Here is a 14,048-nt window from a genome sequence, read left to right on the forward strand (position 1 = left end):
CAGAGTTTGTAACAGGCTTTATATCTGTATGACCATGACTTCAACATGACAGCAAACTGCTTTCAGGAGACCTTCCGTAACAGCTTCCTTCCAGATAGTGTACTTAACAGTTCTTACACTCTTGGCTATTAATATTGTTCCCTTTATGGGACAACACAAGGCTGACAGTAAGTGGTGGGGGAAACATTTATAAACATAGTCAATGGTATAAAACATTTATAAACCAGGATGAGTCAGATGTCTGGATAGACAATTTGTTTTCTTTTCTGGTTCTCTTCTCACTGAAGCTAATCTGATAGTTTGATTTTATCAATATTACTGTTTCTGGTTCATTGTTCAACAAACTGAGACACTCGGCATCAGCTCAACACAAGAGGAAGATTTGAGGTCCATCAATACTGTAAGCAAATCCCATTCAGATCAGAGCAAAATATGAAAATACAACGCTGAGGCCTGCATTTATAATTACTCATCATGTTTGATGTGACATCACTTATCAATTGAACCTGTCTCCATGTGGAGTTACCAAACTTAAGGACTGCTTAGTGGTCACAACATTGATCTTATTGTCTCTAAAAAATCTTTCACCAAAAACAAGTGTTATTGTAAATTCGTAATGATCAATTTGTTACATGTGTCTATAGCAGGGTGTACAGGTTATTATGAGATGAACATTCGTACACCACAAGACCTGTTAACTCATTAAGTCCTGTTCACCCCACAAATAACAGATGTAACTCATAGTATTCATGATATCTTGTAAACTGTAATAATCTTTTGATTCTTCAGAACCAATCCCAATATTTGTCATCTTTTACCCCTAACGTTGACACCCAACAGCTGTTATGTAACACTTTGTTGCTGCATTGTTGGGAAGGACAGAGGGACAACATGGTATGCATCTTCCCGAGGCAAGCACATCCACTAGCCTGAATCAAAGCCTAGATTCTAGTGGAAACAAGACTTTGATAAAAAGGCTCATGGACGCTCTTGTCTCTGGAAGATGCATGGTATGAGTCTAGATGTTTCTTCAGTTGATGAGCAGAAGCAATAGCTAAAAGCCATGTTACAACAATTGAATAACAAAATATACACGGACAGGCTTGTACAAACTGTAGATACTCGCTCTAATATTTATATATACACACGATACAAAGCTCAGGTAAACACATAACATACATATATATGGCATATAATAACTACAGGACGTATAATTTACATCAGTGTTTACAATGCTTGCATATTGGGTTAATCTGACCAATAACATTGGAAGGATTCAATCTTAGCGTCGATCTTAAGTATTGTATTATTATTATTAAACAAATATCTTTATTGCACATAATTCATCAAACATTGTGAACGGTTCTTTTCAAGATCTCATTCTCAAATCGATGTCACATTTACATGGCTAGGTGACCTAGTTTTCTAAGATTCTGCAATATGCTTTTCAGAGTTGTGTCCCTTTGTAGTGTCAGGAAGTGCTTATTATGGGTTCATGACCTGATTATGATTCTTGTTTCATCTGCAATACCCAAGCTGCTCGTGGATTTCACCAAAGTTGTAAGGTCAAAGACATGCAACATTTCTGTCTGTTCTCCACATGAAGCTGACATGCTGGGATTTAACTGGAATACTGTTCAAAGTAACACTCACTCCAGGGAGGAGAATCTTCCATGCATCAGCGTATTTGTGTGAATTTAAGTGACCACAAATTTGTCCGAATCTGATGGCTTCCCCCATAAACACCCCCAAATTATGGACCAAGCTCTCTTGCAAAGAAGTTTCAGCTGAAAAGAAAAATAAGCATCCTCATCCCTGTCACTCTGACCATGTGACAGCAACTCCACATTGAAGTAGACATACAGAGAAAAAGACCAAGAAAGGAACTCAAGAGCCAAGAACATGAGGATCAATCATCTGATAAAGTACAACAATAGTGGAAACTAACCAATATGTCTTCTTGTCCACAAAACTGTCAATATTCTGCCAACCAATTTAGCATGATACTAAAAGCCTGGTTGGCCTTATCCCTTTTAGGCGACCAGTCACCTGTTACAACACATTCACTTAATTTAACAGGAAGTAAATAACTTCTCATAGAAACAATTTGATCAAATTACTGAAAACAGTAATATAACAGTAACCTATTAGACAGATGTGTGTGTTCTACATGAACTTCATCATTTAGTGAAATGAAGCTTGGCAAGATATGTTTTGATTAATACTGAAATTGGATATCAATTTACAAAGAAGATATGTAATCATATTATCTTATCTCCACGTCAGAGTGTTGAGATCTGATCGGTTCATGTGATCTTGATAAAATACTATATATCCAGTGTGGGAGAGGAATAAATTGCTGAGCGGGAGGATAAATCTCATACCCTACCATTGAAATCAGGCTGCACATGGATTTCTGAGTGGGAGAATAAATCCCTTATACCCCGCTCCGATGCCCCTAACTGCACGTTGATACTGAGTCAATGGAGTCACATGACATAGCACATGTTAACCACAGTTCAACAGATATTTTCTGTCAAATTTCAATTTGTATTAATTTTTTTACATTGGCAGATTGAAACATGTCAGCGAGATAAATTTGTTGCAGTATTATTCTGGTACATGTGGTTTTATGCGTCCCTCATTAGGTTTTTTTCAGCTCCTGGAATTAAACCTAACGTCTGATGCATGAAACCACATATACCCCTTGTGATACTGCTTCAACTCATACTAATTACAATGTTCAACACAAACAGTAACTATCCATAGATAAATATAATCACAGAAAGACATATCTGAAAAGCATTAATTTCATATTTTTGGAGCCATCAAAACTGATGAAATTATGAAAAATTGATTAGAGTGGTAATTTGAAATACCTTGTATACCAGAATCATAACTGACCAAAAAATGTCACTGTCATGGTTAAACAATACCAAGGAATAACTTCAAATTAAATAGAATATATATTCTAGTTTTCTGGCACCACGTAATGTACAGCTATTCAACATAAGACATAAAGGAGTAAAACTACACACCGGTTGCTGGCTAATAAATAACACAAGACTGACTTTGTTTAGCCTGAGAGTGAGATTGCACTGCTGACAATGTCCTAGAGAAAATGTACCAATATTAGTGAAATAGATGCCACTTCATTTACAAGTTGAAGTGGGAATCTGTCATATTTTGGAAGAGATTTTCTCAAGAAATACAACATGGCTGACTTTACTGTACAAACCATAAAATCCTGTTCTCTATGTCTTTCAAAAATACAAAACATCCTGGTGGAAAATGTCTCTTTGTGATTTTTATTGACTAGTACTATATTTAAGAAGAAACCCTTGGGAGAAGAGTATTGTGATGGATGACAATTTCATCCATTATTGCACATGTATTACTGGGATATCAATAATATAATCCATTGCATCTTCCAACATGTCCTTCTGTTGTACATAGTGAGATGTATCACAACCTGTGTAATAAACAAAGCTGGAACTAAATACATACATCTTCTACTTTGATTACATACCTCTCTGTGACAAGATCTCACAAACCCTTATATTAATAAAAGAATTTGTTCTCAGGCAATGACTTTGAAAATAGTGTGGTGGGGGGCAGTTTCTTTTTTTGCTTGTTCAAAATAGTATGTAACCAAATAAACAGTTGTGTACAATCAGCCTTGGGAAAGGGCCTTTCTACATAAACAAGCATACAAACTCCTATTGCCACCATGACCATAACACGAGATGCGCAGTAAGCAATGCACATGTAAAGGGAAGTAAATGCGTGCTATATTGGATCGCATTGTTTTTAAGTAATAAGATATTTTAGGGGTTTTTTTAAATCGCAATAAAAACGAAATGTGCTTTATGATGATGGCAGGCGGTGCCTAAGAACCATGACTATTAATGTTTTTAGCTCAATAGATCACATGGTTTTCTAAAATGATTCTCACTACATTCTTAGTTTAGTCACCAGGTTTTCACCATTCCTTTTCCACCTCTGTTCCTGATTCAGGAATTTCACTTTGAACAAAAATAACCCCCACAAAATATGTTCCCTCAGTTGCAAACCATTTTGAGTGTAGATTCTATGCCGTTCAGAAAAGGAAGGTTGCCACAACCTAGTGCAGCCATTATTATTCTCCATTCAGAACTGTTTATGTTTGTTTACCAGATACAGAAATCAGATGTGCTGTTCCGAATGTTTATCTGATTTTCAGATTAGAAAGTAACCTATGACAGATTTGTGAGAAGTTGATGGAGACAATAATGACACTCATATCAAAACAAAAAACTAGGACAGGACATTCACATGTTTTGGTCATCTCACGACATGACTGTAGTAACTACAGGAGAACCTGATATTCAAAGTGGTTAGGTGACCCTTCTCAAATCTTGATTCAAAACTCCTTGTTCTTTGACAAATGAATATTGGGTACATAGATTGTCCATATACATCTAACAGTCAGTCTCCGAGGTCAATGTATCTGGACGCAAGGGGTCAGGCCTAACAACCTTCCACTGTATTTGTGTACCCAAACAACAAATAGACAGGTGCTACAAGCCCACAGAAAATAGGGCCAAAATTTCAAGCTTGAGAACAACCAGAAAACTTCAGGATGACTCTACAATCCTCACCACGTGAAATAGAATCATGAAATATGATTATTAATTAACAGAGACAGTTGTGCTAATACTTATAAAGCAAAAACAAGCTATTCCGGCAATAGTCCTCATAATCTCGAACAAGGTCAATAGCGTTGCACCTGCATAACCAGCATGAACTGAAAGAAAGAAATGTAGAGATGTTGTCTTTAGCACTATTTTACATAGTTCGAAATGTGAGCAGTGCCAAATATAACCGCTCGCAGTCACCTGACTGCCGATCCTGACGCGGATTATAACCATGTGATCAAAACTCAATGAAGATGTTTATTGTTTACAAAAAGGATATTTCTAATAAATGCACTTTGCAATTTGTATCCTTACTATAAATAAGTTACCTTATCAGCAGAATGGCTTGTTTTCACTTTATAAACAATAGCACACATGCAGCTATCTTCGTTAATTAATAACCGTGGTATTTTGTGATTCTATTTCAAGTGGCGAGGACTCTAGTCAAAATGTTTTCCCTAAAATAATACCACAACAACCAATCATATGACTTCTTATTCACTGCACTGGTTTACATCTATCACATGTGTTTCTCATCAGCTACATATCTTAGTGTCTCAACAGATCTTTCTGAAAATAATTCTGTCAAAGTAAACTTTTCACCAAACTGTATATAACATTCATTTGTACTCTTTCCAATTTTTCACTAATCATTCCATAAATCAAGTAATTAAGTGTCTGACTTTGAGATATTTGATGAGGAAGAATATGTCAGTGTGAAATCAGCAATAGCTGGAAGCACTTGTACAATCTCTAACAAATCAGTCAAGTGTAGGATAATATCTGTCATGATGTTTTCAAACACCATCACCATCCTGGTGCTGGTTCACATCTCTCCTCACAGTAAAACACAGTAATACTAATATTGATTAAAGAAAAGGTGACTTGAATATTTAACCTTCATCTATTCACTATAGTTCTATGGTAAGGATGCCTTAGGCGTGTCTGATACCTAGGATTGTGGGTTCGAATCCCTCATTCACCCTGCTTATGTTTCCAGGTTTGTCAGCACCAACCTATGCTGGTGGGTTTCACTAAAGTGGTAAATGTCTAAGACTCGCATCACTTGGCTCTTTCCTCCCCATCTTCCTGAGGCAAAGGAGTCACCTGACAAGTCAAGTTTCAACCCTTGCTGAACTAGGATTCAATTATAGAGTTATATTTTGGCTGGACTAACAAGTCTATGCATAGTCCAATTAAAATCCTGTAACGAAATGGACAACCGGTTCATAAAGAACATTGCAACTGCCAGGCCAAATTCGTTTGATTGCAGGATTTGCAGAGCATGTCTATCGTCAACTGGGCATCGAACGATATTTTCCAAATCTTTTCACGTTTTTATTCAAGGTGCTCAAGTGATTTGATGCATATTTCGCTAGGTAAAACCTGTCTTATTACAATAAAGATGTTATTAGGGATGAAATTGTCTTGACTGGGCGCCGCCATTTTGTTTGAAGCAAGTGCAAGAAATATGAGAGGTGGAATCTGATTGGTCAGTAGGGGGATATATTAGGGCCATTACTTATAATAGCCACTGGTTGCACTACAACCGAGCCCAGAAAATCCAGCCTAGTTCAGCAAGGGTGGAATCTGGACTTTCAAAGTCAGTTAACTCCCTTGCCTCAGGAAGATGTTTCCTCCCACACCAAGCTGACATGTCGGGATGTAACTAAAATACTGTAATAATGCACTTACTGTCCAGGGCAAGAGAGGTAACTAGAATCTTTTCAAAAGATCAAAATCTGCTGGACATATCTGTTGATAGCTACCACATACCTACAAACACAACATCTTTCTTTAACAGATAACAGATATGGTCTTCTTTATAAAGATAACCTCCAACATACTTGTGTCATTAGGCTGAAGTTGAAACAATGTTTAATATCTGTAACACTCCTACTTTCTCCACTGTGACTTTTACCATATCATTCTCCTGTAAAACAGTCCGAGTCTGTTGCTCTTCCTCATGATAGGACTACGAAGGTGAATGTCTGTGTTAACACAGGAGTCGTATGGAGCCGTTGTCTGCTCCCAGCAGCAGTGATCGGTTGAGAGGTAGAGTTGCCATAGATGTAAGGACACCTTTGAATGTGTCAGAACGTAACTTGGTGCTTGTGAAGGATGCCTGTAAAAGAAATGATCAAATCTGTTACTGATTGGGTGGACAAACTGTCTGTTGAAGGACTTTGCTTCAGGGGTTAATTTTGGGTTGAGTGAGTGAGTGAGTGAGTTGGGTTTAACGCCGCTTTTAACAGTATTCCAGTTATATCGCGGCGTGTCAGCTAAATGTGGGAGGAAAGCCCGAAGTGATGCAGGTCTCAGACGTTTACCACTTCGGCGAAACCCACGAGCACGGGTATGGTGCTGACAAACCTAGAAACATAATCGGGGCAACCGGGAATCGAACCCACAATAATAGGTTTCTGGCGTGCCCAAGGGACGCAACTCTGCACAGCGAATCGCGGCCCCTTAGACGACTGGGCCACCTGTGCCCCCAGTTTTGGGTTGAGATAATAATAAGGGGTTCATACAAAATTTCAGTAACGAAAGCCAAGGCTCCCTTCCAAAGCAGAAGCAGCCGATTATTGGAAGGGGATAACTCTGTGGATACTGACGACAAATAAATCATTTACAAAATGTTATCTACAAAGATTTTAAGAGAAACATTAAAAGATATTTTGTTGTTTACAGTGTTTGGGGATTGTTTTGGAAGACAGACAAACAGACAGAGCGATGGACAGACAGACAGACAAACAATTTTCAGAGTAAAAGGTCTTGTGGCCCAGTGTATATTGAACAATAATACCACTAGCACACATGGACCAACATTTACAGTAATAAGACCAGACAACCCAGTGATTGATACCATGAGTATCGATCCACGCAATTGGGATACGATGATATGCATCAACAAAGGCAGCGGGCCTGACCACTAGATCCCATTAGTTGCCTCTTACGACAAGCATGGGTTGCTGAAGACCTATTCTAACCTAGACCTTCACGGGTCAGACGAGGAAATGATCAGGGGTACTCACACTGTCATCCACAGAGGTATGTACCCCTATTCTGTTGGCTGTGGTGGCACTGAGCACCTGGTTCTTGTAGAAACACACACAGTGGACTGGCTCCGACGGACCTGGGAAGGTGGAGATGTACATATGCATGCATTGAATACACAATACACATTGTATGCAAACTGAAACGTTACTTGCAGAATGCATGAAAGAATACTCTGAGGCTGAGCTGAAAATAACTACCAGTCTTTGTATAGGACTATGACAATGATGTTGGTGAATCACACATTTTAAAAATCTTTGCTAGAGAAAAAAATGAGAGAGAAAATTATTACAAACAAGGGTGATTTTTGCTGGAGATGCTGTGTTTACTGGACAGTGTGATGTTTAATAGAGCTGGTGGTGACTTGAGACAGTAATGGTGGTGTTTAATGGTGAGTGTGATGTTTACTTGTGAGGGGGTGGTGTTACCGGTGATGATGATATTAACTTGAAATGGTGAGGGTGGTGTTTACTGGTGAGGGTGATATTAACTTGAAATGGTGAGGGTAGTGTTTACTGGTGATGGTGATATTAACTTGAAATGGTGAGGGTAGTGTTTACTGGTGATGGTGATATTAACTTGAAATGGTGAGGGTAGTGTTTACTGGTGATGGTGATATTAACTTGAAATGGTGAGGCTGGTGTTTACTGGTAATGGTGACATTAACTTGAGTTGGTGAGGCTGGTGTTTACTGGTGATGGTGACATTAACTTGAGTTGGTGAGGGTCATGTTTACTGGTGATGGTGACATTAACTTGAGTTGGTGAGGGTAGTGTTTACTGGTGATGGTGACATTAACTTGAGTTGGTGAGGGTGGTGTTTACTGGTGAGGGTGATATTAACTTGAGTTGGTGAGGCTGGTGTTTACTGGTGAGGGTGATATTAACTTGAGTTGGTGAGGGTAGTGTTTACTGGTGATGGTGATATTAACTTGAGTTGGTGAGGGTGGTGTTTACTGGTGATGGTGATATTAACTTGAGTTGGTGAGGGTGGTGTTTACTGGTGATGGTGATATTAACTTGAGTTGGTGAGGGTGGTGTTTACTGGTGAGGGTGATATTAACTTGAGTTTGTGAGGGTGGTGATTACTGGTGATGGTGACATTAACTTGAGTTGGTGAGGGGGGTGTTTACTGGTGAGGGTGATATTAACTTGAGTTTGTGAGGGTGGTGTTTACTTGTGAGGGGGTTGATGTTACTGGTGAGGGTGATATTAACTTGAGTTGGTGAGGGTGGTGTTTACTGGTGAGGGTTGTACCTTTAAGAGCACACAGCTCTCTCCCATCCTCAATATTCCACACCTTCATGGTCTGGTCAAATGATGAAGACACTAACTTGTTCTTGCTGTAGGCTTTGATCTGAAATACAATCCAAGACTGAAAGGTCACAGTCTGTCACATTCACGGGCATTGAACTGTATGTTTGTTTGTTTGCCTGTTTAACACCACACTCAGCAATATTCCAGCGATATGATGGCAGTTTGAACTGGAGACCTGTAGCCATGATGTGTTATCCATGTAGCATAGTACCGCTGCTGACATCCAGAAGGGAGATAACTCCTGCAGAGCAGCCAACACATAATACACCCACCTGTAATATTTCCCCATCATGAGCCTTCCAGGACCCCATGAGGATACCGCTGCTGACATCCAGAAGGGAGATAACTCCTGCAGAGAAGCCAACACATAATACACCCACCTGTAATATTTCCCCATCATGAGCCTTCCAGGACCCCATGAGTATACCGCTGCTGACATCCAGAAGGGAGATAACTCCTGTAGAGCAGCCAACACATGATACACCCACCTGTAATATTTCACCATCATGAGCCTTCCAGGACCCCATGAGGATACCGCTGCTGACATCCAGAAGGGAGATAACTCCTGTAGAGCAGTCAACACATAATACACCCACCTGTAATATTTCCCCATCATGAGCCTTCCAAGACCCCATGAGGATACCGCTGCTGACATCCAGAAGGGAGATAACTCCTGCAGAGAAGCCAACACATAATACACCCACCTGTAATATTTCCCCATCATGAGCCTTCCAGGACCCCATGAGGATACCGCTGCTGACATCCAGAAGGGAGATAACTCCTGCAGAGAAGCCAACACATAATACACCCACCTGTAATATTTCCCCATCATGAGCCTTCCAGGACCCCATGAGGATACCGCTGCTGACATCCAGAAGGGAGATAACTCCTGCAGAGCAGCCAATACATAATACACCCACCTGTAATATTTCCCCATCATGAGCCTTCCAGGACCCCATGAGGATACCGCTGCTGATATCCAGAAGGGAGATAACTCCCGTTGAGAAACCAACAGCTACCCAGCTGCCATCATGACTGACAGTCAAACAGCGGATCAAGCCTGGAACAGGCAACAATGGAGACAACTTGTCAAGTGTATCAAGGACTGAAGGAAAACTTTTTATGGGTGTCTTACAGGGACATATATTTATCATCCAAAACTGGTTCCCACAGGAGATATCGCTTGGGTGAGATCACCCAACTCTGTTCTATCCCCCAGTATCTATTCACCTGATGAAGGAGTAAGTATATACTCCGAAATGTTGTGTTCCTCATAACAAAGAAGTGGCATCCAAAAATTCTCTTCTTTATGTTTATTACTTCTAAATGCCTTTCAAAGACTATCAAAGATTTTATTTACAACATTAATGCGATTTTCATTTTTTTGCTTCTAATCACATATTTGTTAGAACTTACTGTTACATGCTCTCTGGCCTGGGAACAACAATATCGTAATGTTTTTAATCATTAACATGATCAAAGTGGATGTTTCTACTTGAGAAAATAACATTAACTGGTCTCCACACAATTGGGGATAACATTACCAAACTGAACTGTTCTACCAATAATTATTCTCAAAGACATGCTCATCTACACAACCACAAGCACATACTATCATATCAAGCCTCTAGCACTCACCGGTTGATCCAACTGAGCACTTAAACTCGTGTGCATATTTTGATACTCTGAGATCAAGGAACCTGTTGAAAAAAATAAAGAATCGCTCAAGTACAAATAAAACCAGAAAAGATATTCTTGCTATCAAAACAATAAACATTGTGTTGCTTAATTTCCTTCTCATGTCCAAGTACCGTACCTGAGTGTGGCCTCCGTGGTTGCCGTGACAACAAGGGTGCTGGGCGCTGGGAGGGCAGTGAGGGCCACAACAGGGGCGTATTTGGAGGACTCTAGTTGGACTATATTCACACCAGTGAATGGATCCCATATCTGAAACAAAGCTGCATGTATTAGTATTCACCCTATGACAACTGTATGAGTGGTTTCGTATTCACCCTATGACATCTGTATGAGTGGTTTCGTATTCACCCTATGACAACTGTATGACTGGTTTCGTATTCACCCCATGACAACTGTATGAGTGGTTTCGTATTCACCCTATGACATCTGTATGAGTGGTTTCGTATTCACCCTATGACAACTGTATGAGTGGTTTCGTATTCACCCTGTGACAACTGTATGAGTGGTTTCGTATTCACTTGTATCAACTGTAGCCATGGTTAATGGAGCAACCATTTGATTTTAAGGGGGAGGAATGGAATTTTGGTTTGAGATCAGCCTCTGTTTTTATTTTGTTATAAGTACTCAATTATAAAGAGAAACAGGTGCTCAGTTATCTAATTTTATTGGGGTGGGGAGGAGAAGGGGGAGGGGGCCACATGTGAAGAAAATATGACACAGCAAAAGAGATGGTGACAACTACATGGAGGGTAGAGGGGAGTGTGGAAACAATACATAGTTCTAGTTTCTTAAATACAAAAAGCTTCAACATTATTTAGGGACTGGTAATTTATTATAGCTAGGGAGGGTTTCCTGAAAGAGTGTTACATAAAAAGGAGTGGTCCGTTCTAAGGTTATTCTCGTGGATCCCCATCAACCCTCATCTATGACCAGACCCTAATACATGTACATAGATACAGCTAAGATTCAAGTTGTGTAACATAAAACACTTTCTTTTACATTTTGTAAATCCAGTGAACTCACATGTACAGAACTATCACAGGAGGCCACTTGTCTGACGCTGTCCAAGTAGGCCACAGAAAATACAGACTTCTTATGTTGGCTGTAGCTCCACTGGAAAGACATTCTGAAACAGGCAGAAGTGGTACTTTCTCAGAGTTATATTAACACTATTATTTATGAAAATGAGTTAACCCTTTCACAGGGAGTGAACTTATGATTCTAGTAAAGCAGGTCAGAGATACCAACAAAGTATGATGGACAGGGAGAATTTGGAAGTACATCCTGCAGCTAAGGGACACAACTCTGCACACCATCTACAGTATATTGATGGCAACACGGGACGACAGGTTCATACCGTGTCAGACATAGGCATGCAGACAACAAGTCCTTCTTTCTCGGGTGATTCAGCTATTGTCTTACCTGTGAAAGAACGACTCTTTTTGTTCATACTTATTTTAAAAGCATTTTTTTGTTAAAAAGTATAAAACATTGTCAATTGGGGAAAACTGGTAAAGTAAAGAAGTGTAAGCCTTTCCTCCCACTGTGAGCTACTTTGAATTGTTTTTCTTTTTTCATTCATTAAAATTATCACAGAAAATAAGTACTGTTCACAAATTATACATTTTCATTGCACAGTTTAAACTTTCAGATAAATTGATCTGTTAAAAATGAACTAAAACTGAAAAGTCGTATGAAGACTCACTTCCCTGATCCATCCCCGGAGCTAGTGAGTGACCAAAGCTTCACTGTCTTGTCCTTGCTGGCGCTGATGAAGCAGTTCTCATTGTCCATCACAAACAGAGACCGGATGCTGTTTGTGTGGCCTGTAAATGTGTTAAGAAACAGATTTACCTGGAATGTTCTTGTTTTGAGTTTTGTAAACATTCAGTGATCAGCTGGAAAGCAAAGAAACTGGACTACCCAGGTTTCTTGGTAACCATGGTAACAGGCCACTATGAACATTGATGAACAGTTAAGTCACATTTAAACACATAATACCGATCATGGCTTTTAGGGCAGCCAAAATATTTTTGTAGTATGATCGAATCATCAGAATATTGATGATACACTCTACCCATTCTGTTGATCTTAAACAAGTCTGCGTACATTGCAAGCCAATATTTTTGCAACTGAACCACCCAGCTGCTCCAGACAAAGAACAAACACAAAAAACATGGTTTCCTTGCCTTGAAATGTCTGCAATTTGATCTGTTTAAAGTTGAAGATTGTGTCTCGCTCATGCAACCCTGTGAGAATAAAACAATGAAAAGTCAGGACAAAGACAATGCATCTAAGGCTAAGGGTCCTTCTCATGTGCTTCTTCTTAATGACTGATAGTAAATAGTCTATTAAGTAGTGTACCATCGGCATGACAAATGTAATATCTATCATTACAGGTTTTCTTAGTCAGTGTACCAAGAAGCAGAAGCCAAAAAATAAAAAAATAAAAAATGTCTGTTGAACTGAGGTCCATTTCCTAAAACATCTTTTGAAAAAAATGTAACAAAAATTAAAACAAAGAAATGTTAAAAATAACTTTGCCAAATAAACATGATAAAACAAACCATATTTAATGATGGTTATTGTTTAATTTTGCAAAAGTGAGAGTAGGCGTATTGTTACAATGTTTTGACCTCATCATGAGGGTTTTAGTAAGATTGCATCAAAGATGAAGGGATGCATCACTGACCCAGTTCATGTTCCCAGTAGGCCAGCCAGTTGCCTCTCAGGTGCCTCTGTCGGCTGTGTTCCATCTCCTCACTACAAACACACAGGTAGGGGAGTTACGAGATGGGTCATGATATGTACAGCTCTGATGGGTAGAAATAAAGTAACTTGAGTACCTGGTTCTCAAAACCTGACCCAGACTTGAGTACCCAATTTTTCAAAATTTCAACGTGTTTTTTTTATATTTCAAGTTGGCCCAAAGGGGTTATATGCCACAAAATCAATACTTTGTATTTCTTTCTAAGCACCATGACAAAGTCAAAAGGCGTCCAGGCACTTATTTCAGCCAGTGTTAGAAATTGTCACTAGTCCTATAGTCCTTGCCAAACTGCCCAATAGTTGAGTTATCATAAGGACTAGTAGAAATTTGCCCTTTATAAGTATACACATTACAATTATAAGGGCTGGTGGACTAAAGCTGTTAGTTTCTATCACTGTTAGCCATTCTTAAAACTTATGTATCATGGTAGTTGTCCCAAACTTGCAAGTGAAAAATAAGACAAAAAGCCAATTGACATCTATTTGAGCATGTTTGATAATTTTCATTCCAATATTTCAAATGTTTTTACAT

General features: G+C 39.2%; 1 protein-coding gene across 1 annotated transcript in view; it reads right to left on the minus strand.

Annotated features, from left to right (window-relative positions):
* The window catches only part of LOC124137023 (WD repeat-containing protein 81-like), a 36,199-nt gene continuing 22,151 nt past the window's right edge, over positions 1 to 14,048 (minus strand). Inside the window, exons 17-26 of the mRNA XM_048403846.1 lie at positions 13,440 to 13,510; positions 12,937 to 12,996; positions 12,453 to 12,573; positions 11,771 to 11,873; positions 10,866 to 10,996; positions 10,688 to 10,749; positions 9,970 to 10,109; positions 8,990 to 9,089; positions 7,712 to 7,812; positions 1 to 6,801 (exon numbers count right to left, since the gene is read on the minus strand). Of these exons, the coding sequence (XP_048259803.1) occupies positions 6,673 to 6,801; positions 7,712 to 7,812; positions 8,990 to 9,089; positions 9,970 to 10,109; positions 10,688 to 10,749; positions 10,866 to 10,996; positions 11,771 to 11,873; positions 12,453 to 12,573; positions 12,937 to 12,996; positions 13,440 to 13,510 (1,018 nt within the window). The 3' untranslated portion in view covers positions 1 to 6,672. The remainder of the gene's footprint in view (positions 6,802 to 7,711; positions 7,813 to 8,989; positions 9,090 to 9,969; positions 10,110 to 10,687; positions 10,750 to 10,865; positions 10,997 to 11,770; positions 11,874 to 12,452; positions 12,574 to 12,936; positions 12,997 to 13,439; positions 13,511 to 14,048) is intronic.

The sequence above is a fragment of the Haliotis rufescens genome, unplaced genomic scaffold (genome assembly GCF_023055435.1).
Source record: "Haliotis rufescens isolate VD_foot unplaced genomic scaffold, xgHalRufe1.0.p SCAF_3, whole genome shotgun sequence".
Taxonomy (NCBI): domain Eukaryota; kingdom Metazoa; phylum Mollusca; class Gastropoda; order Lepetellida; family Haliotidae; genus Haliotis; species Haliotis rufescens.